General features: G+C 33.1%; 2 protein-coding genes across 14 annotated transcripts in view; one reads left to right on the top strand and one right to left on the bottom strand.

Moving 5' to 3' along the window:
* The window catches only part of LOC114937490 (uncharacterized), a 47,704-nt gene extending 34,853 nt beyond the window's left edge, over positions 1-12,851 (bottom strand). For 7 of the 13 annotated variants that reach the window (XR_014925240.1, XR_014925241.1, XM_029310953.2 and 4 more), the window contains exon 1: positions 10,467-10,657. The gene's annotated coding sequence lies outside the window, so the exon portion shown is untranslated. Of the gene's footprint in view, positions 1-10,466; positions 10,658-12,384 lie in introns of those variants that run through there. The other 6 variants (XM_029310967.2, XM_085485087.1, XM_085485088.1 and 3 more) reach the window with 2 other exon arrangements.
* A 2,541-nt stretch (positions 12,852-15,392) lies between these two features.
* On the top strand, positions 15,393-22,309 carry LOC114937466 (uncharacterized). The gene is made up of 8 exons (XM_029310913.2): positions 15,393-15,558; positions 15,641-16,397; positions 16,494-17,090; positions 17,935-18,097; positions 18,775-18,840; positions 20,005-20,753; positions 20,890-21,480; positions 22,067-22,309. Exons 1-8 carry the CDS (start codon positions 15,539-15,541, stop codon positions 22,256-22,258), a joined length of 3,135 nt encoding a protein of 1,044 aa, XP_029166746.2. The 5' UTR covers positions 15,393-15,538; the 3' UTR covers positions 22,259-22,309.
* Positions 22,310-22,453: the final 144 nt, after the last annotated feature.

Below are 22,453 nucleotides of genomic sequence, written 5' to 3'. Positions count from 1 at the left end.
CGTAAATATTGAAGTATGCTATATACAAATATGTATCATTCAAGTATAGATCATCATGTACCAAAAATAAATATATCATCAATAAAATAACCATCGATTTGACATGTTAATTCCGGAAACGATTATTGAACAATTTATTTTTGCTTTAGAAGAGAATCACGCAAATATTGAAATGTGTTATATATACCAAATACAAATATGTATCATTCAAGTATAGATCATCACGTACCAAATATACAAATATATCATTAATAAAATAGCAATCAATTTGACATAAAAATTACTCGATAATATATTGATAAACAATTATCCAATAATTACTACATCACGAGGGCCATTTCTCTTGAAGATGGAAAGAAAATCCATCCCGAGAAGGCCATCATCCGAAAAAGCTATTAGCCCATTTTCTCCTCCACGAATAGACTCTCGGATATCCTCCCCGATTTAGAAATTTATCTCTCTCCCATCGATTTTGCCATTTAAAACGGCGTTAAGTGGTAAGAGCGCGCGCGAAACAAAGTTTTCAGATTCGAAAGACAACCCGACACTTTACACACTCTGTGTGTAACGCACCAGGCTTGTAATAGCGGTCGTGTGTGCTGGTAGTTACACTCTCTCCTTGAGTCTCTCGTTTGTCATTCGGCTCGCTGCCATCGTCAACGGTCAACAGATCGATACACATACAACCGGCGGTCTCTCTCTCTCTCTCTCTTTGGAAAAACTAAATTCAAACGATGTAAATGTCGGTTACTTCGTCGTCGTCGTCGTCGTCGTCGACGATGTTACACGCCACGATGCGCCAATGGCGATCGATCGATCCGGAATCTCAATGGACGGGTAAACGCTTCCTATTTTTAGCGCCCGAATGTCGCGCTGGATTTTCAGGTCGAGCTTCGGCGTCGACACGTTGATCAAACGAACGAACTTCTTGCCACTTAATTATCGATACGGGGGATATCGATATGGCGACTCTACGGCGTCGCCTCTTTTTTTTTTTTATATTCTCCATGCATCCCGAATTACGAGAATATGACGATTCGTAGTTGGACTCTATCCAGGGGATGAGATTGGATTTATCGTCTAGCGTGCTCCGTGAAAGATTCGCTATCCTCCTCCAGACACATGATAAATTCGCGTACCGAATATTTTTTCGCTTTTTACATACTTTTACACCGTCGACGGTTGGTTATCTCCCGTTCCGATTTGTGTCCTCATAATCGCGTGTTCAATTTGATCGCAATTCAGGATGTATTGAAATTTTATATATATATATATATATATATGAAACTGATATAATTGACTTTAATAGAATTTTTGCACCAAATTAAAATACAAAGGCAGAGAGAAAGGCTGCGGCGCGAGTTATTTGACTGCAAACAATTTTATTCAATTACATAAACGTCGCATTAGCAAATTCAGCACTGACGCGAGAAAACAATCATTCAATTATCAATTGCAATAATTATTATTAACATATTACGATGCATTTGTTAACGTCTGCGTTAACTAAAATCCTCCCTTTTTCCACACTTCTACCCTCAATTACGAACCCTTACGTAGCTAATGCGTTAACACGTCCCTGGCCATATATCGAACATCGATACGAGGCTGATGATTCACATCTACGAATCGTGGGGAGAAAACGACGAGACATCCCTCTAGCCCCTATTCTCATATTGCGTTTACGCTCCGGCGAGCGGAAACACCTCGAGCATCGAAATAAAAAGCCGAAGGATTTTAATCACTTGGCCGTTCGCATTCTTTTTATTTAGATAATATACAGTCGAGACGAGAGGCTGCAACAGGGAGACGCGATGGTTTTTGTCCAAACAGTTGGAATTTTTAATTCCAAATTGTTAATGGAATGTTTTTCCCTTAAATTCTGTACGTGTATTGTATTTTTTTTTTATTATTTTATCTATATTTATTTAAAATATAGAGAGAAAGAGGCTCGCAAAAAAAAGGACGAATGCGTAAAATAATCGTCTATATTGACAAGAGAAACATACGACGACGATACGTTTCTCGTATTTTTGTAGCATCAACAATTGAGCTTATCGAAAATATACTATATAGTTTTAAACGTAACTATATACTGCTGCTTTATTTGCGCGAATATACCTCGTAATCTGTACGTATGGTATAGTAAAAAAGCGCGATTATTTATGTCCGGCGAGTGGCAAAAGAAGTATGCGAATAAATTCGTTGAAACAAAGGGTAAGGTATTAACGACGCGCAGTATTAATTCCGTCGAGGATATTTTTCCGCGAAATTGTGATTTTCACGTTTCATAAGCTTTCGAAACGGCGCCGTATTCAGACGTAAAAAAAACTAAAGGAATATAATAGCAGATTATAAAAAAAGACGGCGCTGTAAATTATTATGAATTATGAGTTCGAAAAAAATTGAAAAAGGGAGCACTCTCCTAAGTGACATATAAAATATAAAGGACTCTCGGGGAATTATATATAAAAAGATACCTGTTATATATATTTAAAAAAAGGTTTCATCGTTTTTTTTTTTAATTTAATATTAAAATTTGTAGATATATTTATCTGAGTGACAGGATCTGCATGAGCGTCCGCAGAATTTTTTTCCAGGAAGAGGCATATGATTGAAATTTTTTTGTTTTTTATGATTGTCCTTTCTTAATTTTTTATTTCGTTATTTTAATTTTTTTATACAAAATATGCAAATAAATTCCGGTATTTATTCACAAAAGGAGCGAATACTTAATTTTTTTGTTGAGTCTAAGGGGCTTCTTCCTGCGGACGTCCATGTGCCAGAAAAAGAGAAAGATACTATTTATATAAAAAGGTACCTGTTATATATATATATATATATATATATATGTTTAAAAAAAGCTTTCATCGTTTTTTTTATTTCCATATTAAAATTTGTAGATATATTTATGTGAGTGACAGGATCTGCATGGTCGTCCGCAGGATTTTTTTCCAGGAAGAGACATATGATCAAAATCTTTTTGTTTTTTTATTATTGTCCTTTCCTAATATTTTATTTCGTTATTTTAATATTTTTATATCAAATATGCAAATAAATTCCGGTGTTTATTCACAAGAGGCTAAGAGCTAAGAGGCTTCTTCCTGCGGACACATCCATGTGCCAGAGAAAGGGAGAGAGAAAGATACTCTTTATTGCAATTTCCAATTTTCCCTGAGTTTAATTTTAATTTAATTATCGTATATACGCATCTGTATATTTCTGTGATTCGTCGAGAGCAATTCATCGGGGGCGAGAACCGGCGGATTAAACATCATCTCCCGTACGGGCGTTTTTAGCGCGCGTACACGACGTAACGTGTATTGTTAGTCCGTCGCATCTTGTCGGCGTTATTGACAATGCCCGATGCATGCAGCATCCGCTTTAGTGGCGCGATATACAAGCGACGCCGCCGCCCCAGCTTCATCCCCAACGGCCCTGTCCCATCCACCATTGCGTATTTTTAGCAGTAACGTACAAAGTGAAGCTCAATCTATCTCTCTCGCTCCCTTTGTCCGTCTTTTTAGCGCGACACGCTTCTAACGATGTTTTCCCGCGAAGAAATGCAAAACCGATGCAAACTAGATGCTGAGAGAGTCTCCCCTGATACTTGTTCGCCATTCCGAACCAGGTCGAGGTCAAATCGGGAAGGTGAAATTTTTACGATAACTCGCGCTCTCCTATACTCCTTTTTCCGAGCAAGTTCTAGTAAGCGATAGTATATACATATTTTTCGTGAATATTCGTAAAGAATTGTATCTTTCTTCGTGGCTTGCACCGTATTTATACGATTTCTATTTTTGTCCTCGCAAGCTGCTCCGTTTATCGATGGAGATTCCTTTCGGAGAGGAAAATATTACGATGCTCTAGTAGCTTTTCAAAGGGAAAAGGATTAAAGTTAGATAATCGCTATATATATATATATAGCTATATAAAGTTCGTGCTTTTCGATAATGGCAAAATGGGACGAACATGTCGTTGCTTCTTCCAACATTGATATATCGAAATTGCATTGAATGTGCAATAACATTTTTCGCAAAGCCATTTCAGCTGTCACCCGGTTAGGAACAAATCGACGTCACGTGACGACTCTTTTACCGCTGTCCGATGTCTCCTGCGAGTCTCCTTCTACTTTTACGGTGAAGAATTAATGGAAAGAATTCACGGGCGGTTAAAACCCCCAAAGGGAAGGGACACGAACGACAGAACGTGAGAGAGAGAGAGAGCTCGCGGCGATCATTTATTTTACTCGCTTCTGAAATACGAATCGCTCTGCGAAGATAAAACGAAGGTGCTCGAGACGTCGTTAAGATCGGGCCTTTTTTTCGCGCGGACGTTAAGATCGACGAGATTAGAGACATACGCGACCCTCGCAGAGGTGAACGAACCCCTTCGGTTATATATATATTTTTATATGTAATATATAAAAATGTATATAGAAAAAATATATAAAACTCGCCCCGTTGAGTTACTCGAAAATTCACGAACGCCTGATATTCTATGAGCGCCTGTCGGCAACACGCCGCAAAAAACAGGTATGTCAGGAGGGAATCGACAGGAAGTCACTCCGACGAATGTCGAATATTTCAAATCGGAGCGATCGGTCGTAAAAACGCTGGATTTCCTTTCGCGAATCAAAGTTTCAAATGTTTTTACAACAGCATCGCGATATTTTACTCCGAATTCTCCTGAGGGTAGTTTATATTATATATAAGCATACGGTATCGCACATCCGTTAGAACATTTTCTGCCGAAATGAAATCCTTCGTAAAAGTTAGAATTTTTGCATCATTTGTTGTTAGCGGAATAGTCGTACCAAAGATTTTTATATTCACCTGACAGTGATTTTCATTAATCTCACCGAGGGATTTTATTCTCCGACTATAAAAACTCTCCGTTGATTCCGCAATTTTTGCGCGTTTTATTCTCTCCGGAAACTGTTCTCCAGTGCGTTAAACTCTAGTGTGTATATTTAGCTTGATAACGAGTGAAAAAAAGCCGCGTAATAGTCAAGCAATTAAAGATTACAGGTGACTATGAAAGCTAACGAAATTTAATATTGTGCGCTTCGTACACGGGGCACATAATATAATCCAAGAAACTGTTGATTAATTCTAAAATTATACACTGAAAAAATTTATTTAATTCGAATAAGTATTTATTTGACCTATAAGTATTAATTTAGTTATTTTTTCAGTGTACGAATAATGTTTAATTAAAATAGATACAAATCGAGAAAAAATTCAGAATCTTGAGAAGAATTTCACGATCGTGTGTAAAACTTTGTTATTCATATAAAAATGTTCTTACCATCGCGTGCAAAACGACACAACAATTATCGTCCCGAAATATGGAGGATTAATTGATTGTAACATTAAATTTCGGATTCCTCAGCGGCAATTTACCTTCTTCATATTATGTGCCACACCAAAATTAATCAAACTCAATTGTACACTCATTAAGGAAGGTCTTGCCTTCATCAAGATCGGGCAGTTAACAAACAGCGTGGATATATATACAATATATATATACATGATGTTGTGTATACTTCGAAGAAACAGCGTGCATTCGAAAGAGAGAGAGAGAGAGAGAGAGAGAGAGAGATAGCAAGAGAATGAGAGGGATGGAGAAGAGTTATAGCATTCTCGATTGAAGCAATCCCGGATCGCGCCGACAGCAATTAAATCCAGTCTTCATAAACCCTCGTGTTCGATTGACTGTACACGTATAAAGAACGAATATTAAGTATTTTTGGTACACTGCAAAAATGGTTAATTTTAAACCTTTCAACTAAATATTATTTTATTGATTTGACATATAAAAATAAATTTAAATTAATTATTTACATTATATTTATATATTTAAATTAAATTGAACATTAAATCTAGCAAAGTGTATATGTATATTGTATTTGACTTACAATTAAATACTGATATTAGTTCAATTAACAAAATAGTAATTTATAGTTAGTTGAAAGATTCAGTCAAGTTAATAAATTTTTTTCAGTGTACGCTATTTTTTACAATCATTCTTTCTTAATTTTTACACTTACTTTGTAATGTAATTCGGATTCAAATATCAGTTTTTATTTAAAAGTCTGATGCATCAATTATTTGAGAAATCCAAGATATTGAATTAAATTGAATTATCGTAAGAAAAAACCGCTCGTAGATAGAGTAGGTATATCGTTTAATAAAGAATGAAACTTTTAAAGGATTAAAAAATATCGATATATAGTATTTTTACACGGAGTGTTTCGTGTAAGTGGAGTACAGATCGATATTCTTTCTCTAAAAATAAGCATCTTCTTTCTCCGCAAAAATTTTCGGAATCTTTCTGGAAATATTTCATGTTTTAATTTTTAATACATTTGCTATTTGTTTACTCTTTGCGTTGATGTATAATTCTATTATAATTAAATCTAATATTTACAATGTTTTTAAAATAAAACGCTGAACAAATTTTATTTAAATTCGAAAAGAAATTTCTTTACGAAGCAAATGTGCTTTCCGGCTTTAATATACAAATAAAGTGGACATTATTTATGTAGTTTCTGATTTCTTCCCATTATCCCGACGTTTCAACATCGCGTGTTATTTATGCGAAAAATATTTCGACCTATCTATTACTTTAATAGAAAGTACTATGTATTAACATGTTAAAAAAAATTAACATCTCGAAAAATGACATTTCCGAATTTTATAAAAAGGAAAAGATGCTTATTTTTTTATAACTTATACACTGAAAAAAATTATGAAATTAATAAATATTTCTTTCAATACAGCCTAATAAATCCTATATTTAAAACAAATAAATATATATATATATGTTTTGGGAAGGACTTTTTATACCAAAAAAATATTTTTCACATCAAATCAATATTCTTAGTTTCAAATAAATGATTTATTAGGCAGTATTGAAATAAAAATTTATTCGAATTTTTATTCAATGTATATACGATACATCCCTCGTATTTTACACAAACTCCATGTTTGCCGATCCTCTCTCTCGACAGATTCGGGTCGTTTCGACCTAGAACGCTATCCGATGGAAGATAAAGGGCATGTATTAGTCTGTGTTAGCGTGTTCACCAAGAACTGTTACGTACCTATCTTCCACGTCCCGGTTCTCCGATCGCGACTCGCTAGTCGCTCGCAACTATAGCTATAGCTACGAACGCTCGCATCGTGAGAGACGCGACCTACGTGAGAAACGACATAGAAAAGACCCGCGTGAATCTCTCGTACATGTATGTGTGTGTAAATACACACACATATATATATATAAGTGTTCGCCGCCGATCGTTGCATGCCGCGGGCGCCGCGGAATCGGGAACAGAAAATCGATCGGTCATTTATATATGTGTACGTGTGCGTGTGTATGCACGTATATGCGCTTGCATGTGCGTATACTTGTACGTACGTATGCAATATCTCTATCTCCGTGCATGTATTTGCATTCGCACCGAAGGACGATCGTCTACGTCTCGGGAAATCCGCGATTAAGTCGGAAACGGAGAAAAGCTAGTGGTAAGAAATCGAATAGGCGCGACGTATCTTTCCTCTTATTCGAGGTGGAAAAAAAAGCCACGGTGGAGAAAATCGAGGGAATATATAACGTCGACTTTCGGCCCCTCTTCGACGGGTTCTTTTTTTATTACGCGAAATAAGTCGAGTAAGCGACTTTTGCCAATCTCGTTCGAGGAAGATTAGCAGTAGAAAAGGTAAACGGATAGCGCGACCGCGCACTCTTGACTTCTGTTTCCCCATGCAGATTCAACGTAACGTGGAGTATGGTTTATATAGGCACGGTATATAGAGGATGATAAGTCAAACAGCGAATAATTTGCTTATCTTGCTCGATAAAGGAGAAGATAAACGAGTAATGGCGCGCTCCTTGAATCGCGTTCTCTATATTAGCTTCGTATATTAGTTCTATACGGCCCCCGCAAAGTTGTAATATCGGATTAACTAGAAGAGGGAGGATTAAAAAGTCTGGGAGAGAGGGAAAGAAGGGCACAAGACAAGCGACAAGTTCCTTACTTACTTAGTTTTCGTATTAACTTTTCAATGAGATATATAGCAAGGCATTGCGTTAGTCAAATTAATTTACCGACTTTATCGTATAAAAAAAAAAAAAAAAAAAAAAAAAAAAGATACGACACGAAATCGTGATATATGAGGTTTTACTAGACAGGCGGATCAAACAACGAGACGGTTACTCACTTATCCTTTTCATTCCATTATGCTTCTCGAAGAAAATAAACGAGTAATTCGCTTCTTGACGTTTCGTATTCGCGACGTGACGCTCGATTTACTTTGGCAAATAGCAAAAGGGGCGGATGAAACCGAGCGACAAATTATTCGCCTATTACTCTCTTTCTCTCTTATCATTTTCTCGAAAGCTACAACAAAATAGCCTGCCATACTTGACTCATTTCGTTGCTAGTTCCTAACTTCGATATCGTGTATATACGCGAACGAAGTCTCATTTCCTACATTGAAAAAAATATTGCCTAATAAATCTTTTTTTTTTTTATTTATTAATATATTGATTTGACGCGAAAATTATTCGATACAAGAAAATTCTTTTCAAAACATATACATTTTTATGTTTCAAGTAAATAATTTATTAAGTATTGAAATAATTATTTATTAATTTAGTAATTTTTTTCAGTGTATGAATTATAAAAAGCATTTTCTTTCTTTTTGAAAAGTTATTTGAATTCGTAATTTTTGAAGGAGTTCTGTCAACTCCACTCTCTTGTTAGCACACTAAAAAACAAATTTATTGAATTCGAATAAGTATTTATTTCTATATTACCTAATAAATCATTTATTTGAAACTAATAATATTGGTTGGTTGTGAAAAAATATTTCATAGAAGAAAATCCTTTTCAAAACAGATAAATATTTATTTATTTCAAGTAAATGATTTATTAGGCAGTATTAAAATAAATATATATTTAATAATTTTTTTTCAGTGTATGAGAGAGTAATAAAAAGCATTTTCTTTCTTTTCAAGAAGATATTTAAATTCATAATTTCTTAAGGAATTCTGTCAAGTCCTCTCTCTTATTAGCGCACTGAAAAAAAATTATTGAATTCAAAAATTATTTATTTCCATACTGTCTAATAAATCATTCATTTGAAACTAATAAGAAAATCTTTTTCAAAACAGATAAATATTTATTTGTTTCAAGCAAATAATTATTAAGCAGTATTGAAATAAATATTTAATTGCCAGACGAAAGAATGAATCTCACGTCGATCAAATCCGTATAGAAAAATTACTTTCCTCGGGGGAAAAACATGAACATATTGCTTGTGAAATAAAAAAAATTACTCCGATTGCATTCTAAAAAAAAAAAAAAAAAAAAAAAAAAAAATCTCCGATTGCCTCAGGACCCTCAAGTCACCTAAATTACCTCTCGGAAAACACACGGGGGCTCCCGGAGTGAATCAAGACGCGATCGAATTTCGAGACGAGAAAGAGATTCAAACTCGTTCGGTTTCTCCTGTGACGCATTCGTGCAGAATCCCGACGACAGGGCGCATGCACCGGGAGAAACCACCAGGCGTTTCATTTCCGTCGTGCGACGTCGTCGAAAACGCTCACGTACCAGAGTTCGAATAATATACTCATCGTCATCGTTCTCCAAACACGCACTCACCTAACTACGAGTACATTATTCGCCAGACCCACACGCGCGTTATACACGTCAGACCGTAACTTTCTCTCTCTCTCTCTCCTCTCTCTCTCTCGATAAGGCGCGATGACGCGCATCCCTCGTGAGTCCCTCGCCGCGCCAAGGGGGTGACGTCTCCCCTGCCCCCTCCCGGCCCCCCTCGCGACGATCAATCGCGCGCGGGAGGCAGACTCGACGGGGCCGAGCGTCGTCGTCGTCGACGAGGCTGCCCACGTTTTTTTTCAAACGCGATGACTGAACACGTCGCTGAACGGCGAACCCTCGAAGAGCGAACCCCTTCCGAGGATACCCCATTCGAAGGGCGAAGTTATATACGTGACGTGGAAAGGGGTGAAAGGAACGTGGGGGAGGAGTGGGAGAAAGGGGAACGACGATATTGCTGCTCCGAAAATATATATCTATATATATATGTATATATGGGGGGACTCACGCGTAAAGAGTCCTCGGTTGCACTTTTCGTGGCTTTTCGCGATATCGGGTATATCGGGGCGGCGGGTTAGACGGGAACGGATCGATTCGCGGACTCTCGCGTGAGTCTCGTCTCCTCGAGGAGAGCGAGTATATCCTTACGAAACGTCGACGGCCACCACCTCTTTCGCTTTCCACCTTCTCGTCATACGCCGTTTCCGTCTACCACCATTCATATCCCGTTTGCATCCCTTAACTTCGTGCCTCGGGAGCCGTTCTCGAAAGTAAGAGAGAGGGAGAGAGAGAGAGAGGGACAGAGAAGAGTATAGCTGTCGTTGGTGATAATTACCTTTTTTGTCGCGTCGCGTTCAAGGCATACACTGGTCACTGTATATTAAGGCACGGGGTGCACTATATCGTGTGTGTCCCAATCCTCGGGTCTCGCAAAACTAGCCGCGAATAATCCGGAAGCCGCGAGCGCGAGTCGCACCACGGGGTGTACCGAGGGTGGCCGGGTACTGAACGGCCCCAGATGGCGCTCGCCTCCGCGCGCCACCCCTATTCGTCGACGACTACCGCCGCGCCGCCAGGCGGGAGTCTCTCCTCCCACCACGCGGCAAGTTAGTTCTCTCGCCCGCCGCCGCGAGCGAGGGAGGCGCTCCGTACCGCGCGTTTCGATTTCTCGGCGTGGAATTTTAAAAGTGCAGCAACGAAAGGGGGAGATTGCGATCTAATGCATGCATTCAGGATACCGCTTTTTCTTCTGCACAGTCATTAAAATTTATATCGATTCCGATTTAATATTAGATTTATACATACATTTTTCGGTTTTCACACATATATATATATATATATATATATATATATATATATATATATAAATTCAATAATTTATTCTTAATTAATTCTTAATAAATAATAATTTTTTCAATATATATATATATATATATTGAACTTGCGCGATGTGAGACTATATATATTTATTCTTGAACAAAATAATATATATATAATATTAACTTATTAAACAATAAAATATGCAATGAAATTTCGAAGCAAATTTCGATAATGTTTTAATATTAGATTTACATTTTCTAGATAGTTTTATTTATTTTCTCTATCCCTCTCTCTTTCTAGCACAAGTTCGATTTATTTTGTGAAATATTTGTTAAAAATAACATGTAATAATATATTTCAGAGCAGGATTCGATTTTTGGTACTTATACATTTATTTTAATAACAAGTTACGACGAATATTAGATATTAAAACAAAGTTATACTTAGTAGAGAAGTTTAAATATAACACACCTGAAGATCAACCCGGTCGCTCGAGAATTCGATCATTTTTCTTCATTCAAAATTCTTATCCACACTTAATATCAAGTCCACATTTTCCACAACACTTTTATTATGCGATATTGTAACGCGAATTAATGACTAAATCATTTTTTAATAGATCTTCGTAAAAAAAGACGCAACTGTGCGCGTAATTACTCGTTACTGGCCTATAAAATTATTTGATATCCATGGCAACGAAATCCATAAGCATAGTAAATATATAGATAGATAGCTTCCATCGAAGTTGCATTTGATTGGTGGTAAAGTACCGGAAGCGTTTGATTGACCAATCAGGACAAAGATCATCGCTTATAGCGCTAAATCAAATCTAACCTAGGTAGAAGCCAGTCTATATTAATTTCTATGTCTATGGATTTTGCCGATAAATATTTTCCCGGCGAATAATTGCGTGTACAATGATTTTTTGTACAGTGATTTATTCGAATTTATTTAAAGAATCTGTATAATTCATTAGAATTTTATTTCAAAAAAGTGTCACGCAATATTTGTGACTGATATTAAACGTGGATAAGGATTTATTAAATCGAGAATTAAAATGATTTGAGTTTCCACTGATTTTTGGAGGTTAGTTAAAAAACGGTATATTAATTTAGGCTGCGTAATTCCTTCAATTTTTAATATTTGTCATAATAATTTTCATTAAAACAAGTATAAAATTGAACGAAGCAAAATTCAGTTCTGAAATGTGCCAATAATTTTTAATATCAAAATCGAAAACGAGCAACAATAACATCGCATTAATTTACTTCTGATATAGATGTAACAGTATTTTTTCAAGTATTTTTAAAACTCATTTCGCAAACAATTCAATATTATAGCAATAAAAAATTGCAACATAAATTATTTTTGCAAAGATAATCTATTAAAATTTTACCAATAACAAATAAAAAATTAATTTATAAATTACTCACTTCAGTACGTCGTCACTCGATATCATCCCGGATCTTTTCCTTCTCTCTTGTTTGTTCTTAGCCACTTCATGGTAAACATAACGCTCACATTACGAACATACGATTAATTAGCGTGCGCGCACTAATAATTTTGCAAAATGCGATAATTACGAGATACTACGCACATCGACATTAATCGCACATTCTACTATATTAGACATACAAAAAACAACTAATACAAGTATAAAAATCGCTGGAATCACTCGTCGATTGTCAACAAATATCACATGTTTTCGAGGAATTTTATTATTGCGCATCACCGCGATATTCTAATATGTCGTACGAATTAATTAATCGTGCGAATCGATAAGCGCTAATTCTAATAAATGTGAAAACATGATCGCGTTTGTTAAATAAGTAGCATATACACACTGAACAATTTATGCCGCGATCTTCCCGGTCGAGCCTCTTCGCACGAATGACAGGTGACAGATGACAGATAAGCCAGATTCGCGCGCAGCATGTTAAGTCGTAGTGGGAGGATATTAATTCGGTGTTTATGTCCGATGTAAACAATTGCGCCGAGGTCTAAAAACATATATGCACATAATAATCGCTGAACATAAATAGTGATAGTCATTTTATTTGTCGCGAAATATTCAATAAACTACAGAATCTCTGATCCTTAATTTTATATTAAATTTCGAATTAATTATTAAATTAAAATTAGATATGAAAGGATTTTAATTTTAAATTATTTTAAAAACAAAATAACTAAAGAATTTAAAAACAATTTTGCATCCTAATAACTGCGACCGACTCTTATTACTCCCTTCTATTTATAATGTTGTATTTATATCAGATACTTTTCAATTTATTATTTTAATGATTAAAAAATAATCTATTGATTCATCATATGTATCTTTTGGTTACTTTAATTCACTCAATTCTACAAATTGTATGTATACATATATATACATATATTGCACTCTCAATCTAAAAATAACGAGCAAAATATATTTTAATTGGCGAAAAATTTCAAACGCGATATCAAATATATATTTTATTCAAATCGTATTAAAAAAATAATTTGCCTATAAAGTATAATGCGCTGTCATTTTATTGTGATTCAGATGAGACTCAAAATAGGAAAGTACCATTGCTTCATATATCATAGTATCTTTAAAAATAAAAAAAGGAAAGATATTGTATGATAAATATATATCGAGATTAATAACTTATAAATATATGGCGATTTAATCGATAATACAAGTCATTACATTTTTCATTTATAAAATTAATTATTTGATCTTCTTTTAATTATTTAAAAACTATTTATTTCACCTTATTTTTAACTCATTTAATTTATTATTTACTAATATTGATGATTTTATATAATTAATTGATTATATTTATTACCCAGCCAGAGAGTCAACAAAGCTACACAGATGTTGGTGTTTTAAATATATATATGCAAAAGCACATGTATGTATACATGTTGAGGATAGCAACAAAAGATATTTTTTAAACTGCTCCTGCAACATCATCCACTTTGTGTTGATCTTTCAACCTTCATACAGTATGCTCAGCCACATGGACCACAAGATTTTAAGGATGAATATCACACAGTTATATGAAAAGGTATTAAAAATCTTATATTTAAAGAAAATATATATTTTTTTATACATGCAATTCAAATTATTTAATTTATTTTAATTTCATCTTTAGATACATGGCTACAGAACAATCTACCACAAAGGGAATAATAATTTTCATTTTATTAACATCAGTATCAGATGGAACAATTGCAATGGTTTATACTTAGATGTAATATATGCAATAACTTGCAAATATAAAGACGTCGATATGTGGCAGTTGATGGCTGCTCGATTTGAAAAAGAATGGAGAAAAAAACAGGGTATAATTTTATTCAGCTACCAGGTGACCTAGTATTATGGATAAACATTAACTGCAAGATATGGGCTATTGGATATCGTAACAACTTTAATTTGTTCATAACTTGGCAAGCTTGTAATATCGTTTGTTACAAGTAAAATAATGAGTATTAAAATTTATTGAGGAACCTAGCATGCAGCATACAATAGTATTAACATATTCAAAGAAAAGCTGGTAAGTTGTAAAAATTGCAATACATTAATGTATTACATTCTACTGCATGAAATAAATTTTATATTATTATTTTCTAGAAATATATGTCCGTAATTAATATAAAGATTCAATTTGGCGCTTTTATATTGCATTTCTCTGAATAAAAACCTGAAAAAAAATTTATTTACATTATATGGATATAGTTTTCTTGAAAGAAAGAAACATGGTATTTTTTATTTGCATTGCACCATGATTAGAAATTGTATTTTTTTAAAAATAATTTCTTATCAAAATTTTTACATAAAATTTTATCTTTCTGTACAATTTTCTAAACATCTTGTAAAGAAAATGTTTTATTCTTTTAATCATAAATAAAATGAGCAAAAAATAGCATATAAAATGAGTTGTTTTTAACTTTATTTATAAAAATTACTATTGGTGCCACGACATTTTTGTAAAAGAAAAATAATTTCCAAATTGAGTAAAAAACATGCTATTAAGCGTTATTGTAATAATGATACAATATTTTATACAGTATTGCAGATTTAATAAATAGCTTACAATTGATGTATTGAATGGTATCCTGCTGTACATTTAAGCGTTTAATCTTCTACATTTATTCGAAATGAGAATATGAAGATAATTTTTTTTTTATTCTGAAAAATTCTGATAGAGAGAACATAATGAATTTTGCTAATTGTATTTTTTTTTTTTATTAGAAAGTGAAAATTATGAATATAAAAACATTTTTATAGCTACATTTCGATATACATATATATATATATATTACGAAAAAAACATTTCAAACATTTACTTCATAACAATAAGAGGAAATGTTTTCGTCAGACGAGCAGTATTACTAAGCAAAAAGAAACACACGGATTATTTATCAAAACATTATTTCTATATTCGAGCCAATAAGGGAAAAGTATTGTTTATCCTATGTTCTTTCTACTCATTGTTTCTCTTTCTATCACCTTGTGCCTTAATTTTATCTTAAAACCGATCCAGTATTAAATTATTAACAATAATCCGAATAAACAATTTATTTGTGTAACGTATAATAATGAATACCATTGAGTGGCTGTTAGTGTTTCGATTTTTTAATTTTGTAGTGAAAAAAGTCTATTTCTTATATATTTCTTTTATAACTCTTCTTTATTTACAGACAATTACCCGAACCGACGTTGACCATCGAAGACAATGCTGGGACAATTATAAAGATGTGCAAGAAGAAGTCGAGTCTGAGTAGCCCGCCACAATCCAAGTTATTGAACATTTGTCACCGGACACTGCCGAATTTGCCTAGACCACAATTGACACAGGCACAACTGTCGCCGTGTACGTTCTTTATATACTTAAAAAGTAAAAATGAAGCATTTGATCCATCCTTGCAAGAGTTTTGTCTGGAGAAACCGATTGTTGTGATAAACGGCCTTGTCGAAATTCTCAATCTTGACTTGAGTCTTTTCTCAACTCCGACTATACTTGATACAAAACCGAATAACAGCATCGAGGTACGTATACAGATGCATCAACCTAGTGAGGAAAACTGGGATCAAACATATAGTAAGAAGGTCTGGAATTGCTATAGTCATCGAACCCTCTCGACGATCCGCGAGTATTCGACTTATCAAGTCACGAAACTCGATGAGAGCATAAAAGAAGGAACAGAGATGTCGAATAATAACGAAATGACTTTCAATCAGTTAAACTTGAACTCGAGAAGGATGATTGGACGCAGGAACAAGGAAAAATTACGTTTCGGCACCAACGTGGATTTATCAAACATGAAAGACTGGAAACCGCAATTACAAGAGTTAAAGAAACTGCCACCCTTATTTCGGGTGGAATCGGATGTTAATATGCTCAATTACGTAGATCACAACATCTACGGAATGAACACTGTGCAATTATACATGAAGGTTATTGAAATTTTGATATAATAAAAATGTTGAATTAAATATATATAATGCATCTATAGAGCATCTCCTGTATTTAACTTTTACAATTATTTTTAGGTACCTGGTTGCAGAACACCTGGTCACCAAGAGAACAACAATTTCTGTTCAGTGAATATCAACATTGGACCGAACGACTGTGAATGGTTTGCAGTATCATATGAATACTGGGACGCAATATGTTCACTCTGCCAGCGAAACAACATCGATTATCTAAAGGATAGTTGGTGGCCACCAAGTTTGAAAGATTTATTTGATGAAAATATCCCAGTGTATAGATTCTACCAGAAACCAGGTGATCTGGTCTGGGTGAATGTAGGTTGCGTGCACTGGGTACAGTCAATAGGCTTTTGTAACAACATTGCGTGGAACGTCGGACCGTTTACTGTCAAGCAGTATCAAGGTGCGATCGAACGTTACGAGTGGAACAAGTTACACAAATTTCAATCGATCGTACCGATGGTACATCTATCTTGGAACCTGGCGCGCAATGTCAAGGTGTTAGATGCGCAGCTGTACAAGTTGATCAAAAACTGCATGTTACTGACGTTGGGACAATATTGTTTAACTTTGGAGTTTGTGAAAAACATGGATGTTGAAATGGAGAACTTTGTAACAAATAAGACGAAAAACGTAATCTATTGCGAAAAATGCACGGTGTGTTTCTTTTTTTATATTTTTAATAATTTTGATTAAATATTATATTCTGTAGAAATTAATAGCGCTACAATGAAAAGAGTTCCATATTTTTTTCTCTCTATAAATTTTGCAATCTTGAAAATTACTGATAAAAAAAGAAGACTATATATAAAGAAAGATAAAATATTTTTATCTTTCTACATAAAAAGTTTTATCGCACAGAAGAAGAAAGAGAGACCAAATTTTTATTATATGTTTCCACATTTTATTTTGCCAAATTTCTTTATTTGATTATTGATTACTATAGTCTTTTCTCAAAGATATGCTAATATATACACACATCTAAACAAATTATTAAATAATGCGAATACTTATTTAGTCAGCTCTTTTAATTTTTAAAGCCACAATCTCCACTTGATTCCTCTCGACCAATAGAGCCAAACGCGATGTTATTGCGACAATTATGAAGGAAAGAACATTTTGGAAAGGAATTTTCTCGCCTATTTCTTTACAGGGGATGTTAAGAGAAGGAACAGGGGGAATTTCTGAGATCCCAACCATAGGATTCAAATTCCTTTCCAAAATGTTCTTTCCTTCATAATTGTCGCAATAACATCGCGTTTGGCTCTATTGGTCGAGAGGAATCAAGTGGAGATTGTGGCTTTAAAAATTATTAAATGTTAATTATTAAATGTTATCTATAATTGTTTGATTTTTGCTACAATTATTTTCTACTTAATATATAATTTTATTGTAGAAATTATGTTATTATAAGATAATGGTGTATTTCTACTTAGATATGTTTTTCTTTATTTAACTTATAGTTATTATTAAATGTTATTAAATTTATTTATTTTTGCAGATCGAGATATTTGGAATTTCATTAATTCGCTATGACAAAAAAAGTCCTGTGCCATATTGTTTGGATTGTGCACTTGAACTTTCTCCTTTATTAGAAGGATTTACCTATATGGATCAAAATGACATAAATGACTTGAAGAACGTTTATGATAATTTCCAGTTATGTTAATTGAAGATATCAGAAATGATTATCAAATGAATCATCAACCATTATTGACTCGCACCCATTCTTGTGAACTAAAGAAACATTAATTAAAGATTACTTAAACTATAAAAAATAATTTTTAATTTCATTTTGTAAGAAAATGATAAAAATTTAAATTATTATAAAATTATATTTTAAGGATAGGAATAATATTTACTTTGAAATTGTTTAATAACTAATGTTGCGTGCATAAATCAGCAAAATATTACTGACATGGCATGTAAATTTGAATTTTATGGGAATGCTACAATATGCATTAACAGCTAAAGTATTCTTTATCACAAAATTTTTGATTTTAAATTTAATTTTTGAATTTTGTTTCCTATTCTTGATTTAAATCTGAAAATAAATAAGATGTGATATTAGAGTTGAATTTTCTAAATTTTTTTCTAAATTGAATTTAACTTCTCTTGGATATCAGACATTTTATGACTATTTACGATAATCGGCAAAGATTGTAATATTTTCTGTAAGGGGATGCTGCCGTAGTTCTGTTTTACCGACTTTAAGTTAGGGTAGGTTCACTTTATCTTGAATATACAGGTTGAAAAATTCTCCACAATGAAAGTACTGATAATAATGGATGAGGAACAGACTTTTATTAAAAGTCTGTGATGAGGAGCACTGTTTGGTAACTAATTTTTGCTGCTTTATGTCTCGACATCGATTCCGCACGCAAGTATATATACACAATTAATTCAAGTACGAATCTTTTGGTCTCATTTTTATTCCTTCTGTATTATATATTCTTTCATGTCATTTCTATTGGGGACGCCATATTTTGTGCTCAAATAAACTGCAGAACTTTTGTATTAATTAAGTATTGTTATGAGCTGATGCAAGAGGTCGATAAAAAAACTGTAATTTTTTAATTTTTATTATTTTTTTATACGAAATTACAGCGCTCCCCCTTTATTATTATTAGTACTTTAGTTGTGGAGAAGGATTTTTCAATTTATGTAACCAATAAAAAGAAAAGCTCTTGAACTCAAAGTTGGTAAAACACGTGGTCAGCATCCCCTTAAAAAAAAAAAAAACTTTGTGATTATGCTAATATTACAAGAACTTGCGAAAACGATCTCGATTCTTAATGATTCTCTTAGATTGTGTAAAACGATGAATTGAAAATGTTTTTAGTAGTGTGGAGGAATTAATTCATTATTGTGTATATGTAGAATATTAAATAAATAAAAAGCAATTTAAAAGTAATTAACAACAGTATAGAAAATCAAAATATAATAATAAAAAACGTAAACTATTTGCGACTCTGATATAATGTGGAAATAAGAAACGAGTAATAATTATATTGCCACCGTTAAATATTTAATGAAACTACAAAATAAATTCATACAGAGAATATATATACTATATGCCTTTAAATTTCTGATTAATTATTAATAAATATTTGATCACATTTGTTTGTTATATACTTTAATATTACGTTCAATTTTAGTTCAAAACAATAGTGGTTCAATTTTTCTATTTGTAATTAATTTTGCATTCTCAATCTAAAATTGACAAACAATTTTTAATTGCTTCACAATAATAAGAGAAAAGTTTTTGGTCGAACGAGTAATGTTATTGCCTACTGCAGACAAGGAACACACTAATTATAATCTGTATAAATAGCTAAAATAAGAGAAAAGTTTACATTATTTTTTTTTGTTTTTGTATCTGTACTTTTTTCTGTCACCTTGCTTTTTGATTTTATTTTCAAACAGATTCAGTAACATCAGATCAGTCACAATTTGTGTAACATATAATGTAAGAGATTAATTTATTACAATTGATTACAATTGTATTGTCTCTTGTTTTACAACAAAAAAAGGTTTAATTCTAATAATTTTTCTTTCTATTTATTCATAGACAAAATGGACAAACAAGAAAACTTCAAAAACTTTCATGTGTTTGAAAAAGAAGAAGGATTGAATGAAAACTTGTTGAAAAAACATTTGTTAACAAGCTTTAAGCATCAGGCTTGTGTCGAAACACCTCCACTTATATCCAGGCAACCATTGATGAGGGAACAATTATTTCCCTCTTCTCCTTTTGTTCGTTTAACTCATAGAAATGAGGCATTCGAACCATGGCTGGAGGAAGTGTGTTTGGATAATCCAGTTGTTGTGATACATAATTTGACTGAACTTATTAATTTTAATAACGAGATTTTCTATCCTAATAGTATAGCCGCAAAATATTCGAAAAGACTGGAAATGCGCACGCAGATACAGCAAATTAGTAAGGAAAACTGGGATATAACGTACAGCAAAAACATTTGGAATTGTTATAGTCATCGACATTATATGACGATCGAAAAGTTTAACAAGTATTACAGCGAAAAATACAATGAATCCGCAAAGGAAGCAAAGACATATATGGAGAACAATCCAGAAGAAAAAAATTTGCAAAAGGCCATTCACATTGTAGAGAACCCTAAAAAGGGTAGAATACATTTTGCCACTAATCTAGATTTATCAAATTTGACAAAATGGAAACGGCAACTACAGGAACTGAAAAAACTGCCATCTTTCTTGCAAGTGGATTCAAATAAGAATATGCTTAGTTATATAGGTCACAATATTTTGGGTATAAACACTGCACAATTATACATAAAGGTAATAAAATTGAAATTTTGATGTAATGAAAATTTGTTAATTAAAATAATATAATACATATGAAGATATTATTCTAGATGTATGTGAAAATATATTATTCTCACCTGCGTAACTTAGCTTTTATATTTGTCTTCAGGTACCCGGAAGCAGAATAACTGCTCATCAAGAGAACAACAATTTATCCTTGGTTAATATTAACTTGGGACCAGGTAACTGCGAATGGTTCGTAGTACCACACGAATATTGGGATAAATTATTCTCGCTTTGTCAGCGTAACGGCGTCAACTTTCTGATTGACAGTTGGTGGCCATCACATGTGGATGAATTATACAAGGCGAATATCCCGATACATAGATGCATTCAGAGACAAGGTGATGTGATATGGGTGAATGCTGGTTGTGTACATTGGGTGCAGGCGGGCGGCTATTGCACCAATATTGCATGGAACGTTGCACCGTTCACTGCCAAACAATACAAACTCGCAATCCAGAGTTATGAGTGGTACAAGCTACAGTCATTTCAATCAATTGTGCCAATGAACCATTTGTCATGGAACCTGGCGCGCAACACCAAGATATCGGACCCAGAATTGTATCGGCTGATTAAAGAAAACATTCAGCAGTTATTGAAACATTATAACGTGATACTGAAGTTTGTCAAGAACAAGAGCATGAAACCCTCTAAACGTAGTTGGGAAGAGAAGGTGCATTATTGCTGCAAATGTGGGGTGTGTTTCTTTCATTACATTTTTAATAATATTGATATTGATAAATATTTTGTAGAAATTATTAACATTTTATAATGAAGAGTCCTATTTTTTTCTTTGCATATATTCTATGTCCCAAAATAATTTTGAAATTGGCTACAGAAAAATTTCTTTCTTTTTTAATTTAAGAGACAATTTTAAACTCAAAATTGTATAATAGTTACATAATAATAAAAATTGATAAATAGAATTCTATATTATATTTGTTGTATGCAAGTAAATTGACGAAATATTTTTATCTTTTTGATGAATCAAATTTTATTGCAACATATATTTTCATCACGTGTTTTTGAGACATTTTATTTTGCTACTATTTCCAATTGCTTCTTTTCTTTACTTGATTAATTATGTTTATCAAAGACAACATTTAAACAGATCATTAAATATTATCTTATAAATACTTTATTTTTGCTATAATTATTTTCTATTTGATATATAATTTTATTTTAAAAACTATGTTATTATAAGATATATATATTAGCATACTTCTACTTATTTTTTTTTCTTTATTAAATATTTTTTTATAAATAAATGTTTACTGTTGTAGATTGAGCTATCTCACATTTTGCTTATCAACGAGCAAAGAAAAAACTATGCACCGCATTGTTTGGATTGTGTGCTTAAGCATTCGCCTTCGTTAGAGGGATTCAGTTACATGGAACAGTATGACATCAAAGAGTTGATGGAGATTTGCCACAATTTTACTTTAAATCAGTCAAAATCTATTTGTTCCTCCTGACTATCTATTAATATTGGAATCAGAAAACATTAAAAAGAAATCTAGAAATGACTATGTATCGATCATTATATTGACTAATCATATTGACTAATAATAAGTATGCAAATTATAGATGTAATTACTTTTAATGAGATTTAATTTAATGTATCTTTTATATATACATGATGATATATATGCATTATATATCTCTTCATT

Source organism: Nylanderia fulva, unplaced genomic scaffold (genome assembly GCF_048542155.1).
Source record: "Nylanderia fulva isolate GAGA-0341 unplaced genomic scaffold, ASM4854215v1 Scaffold34, whole genome shotgun sequence".
NCBI classification, from domain to species: Eukaryota; Metazoa; Arthropoda; class Insecta; order Hymenoptera; family Formicidae; genus Nylanderia; species Nylanderia fulva.
The sequence above is the reverse complement of the archived record's forward strand: the minus strand, read 5'-3'. Positions and strand labels throughout refer to the sequence as shown.

Excerpts from the sequence above, each read along its gene's own strand:
- LOC114937466 (XM_029310913.2), top strand. The coding sequence starts at position 15,539 with ATGAATACCATTGAGTGGCT. Across the intron at positions 17,091-17,934 it reads TCTATTGCGAAAAATGCACG|ATCGAGATATTTGGAATTTC; the intron begins GTGTGTTTCTTT and ends TTATTTTTGCAG. Across the intron at positions 18,841-20,004 it reads TATATACACAATTAATTCAA|ACAAAATGGACAAACAAGAA; the intron begins GTACGAATCTTT and ends ATTTATTCATAG.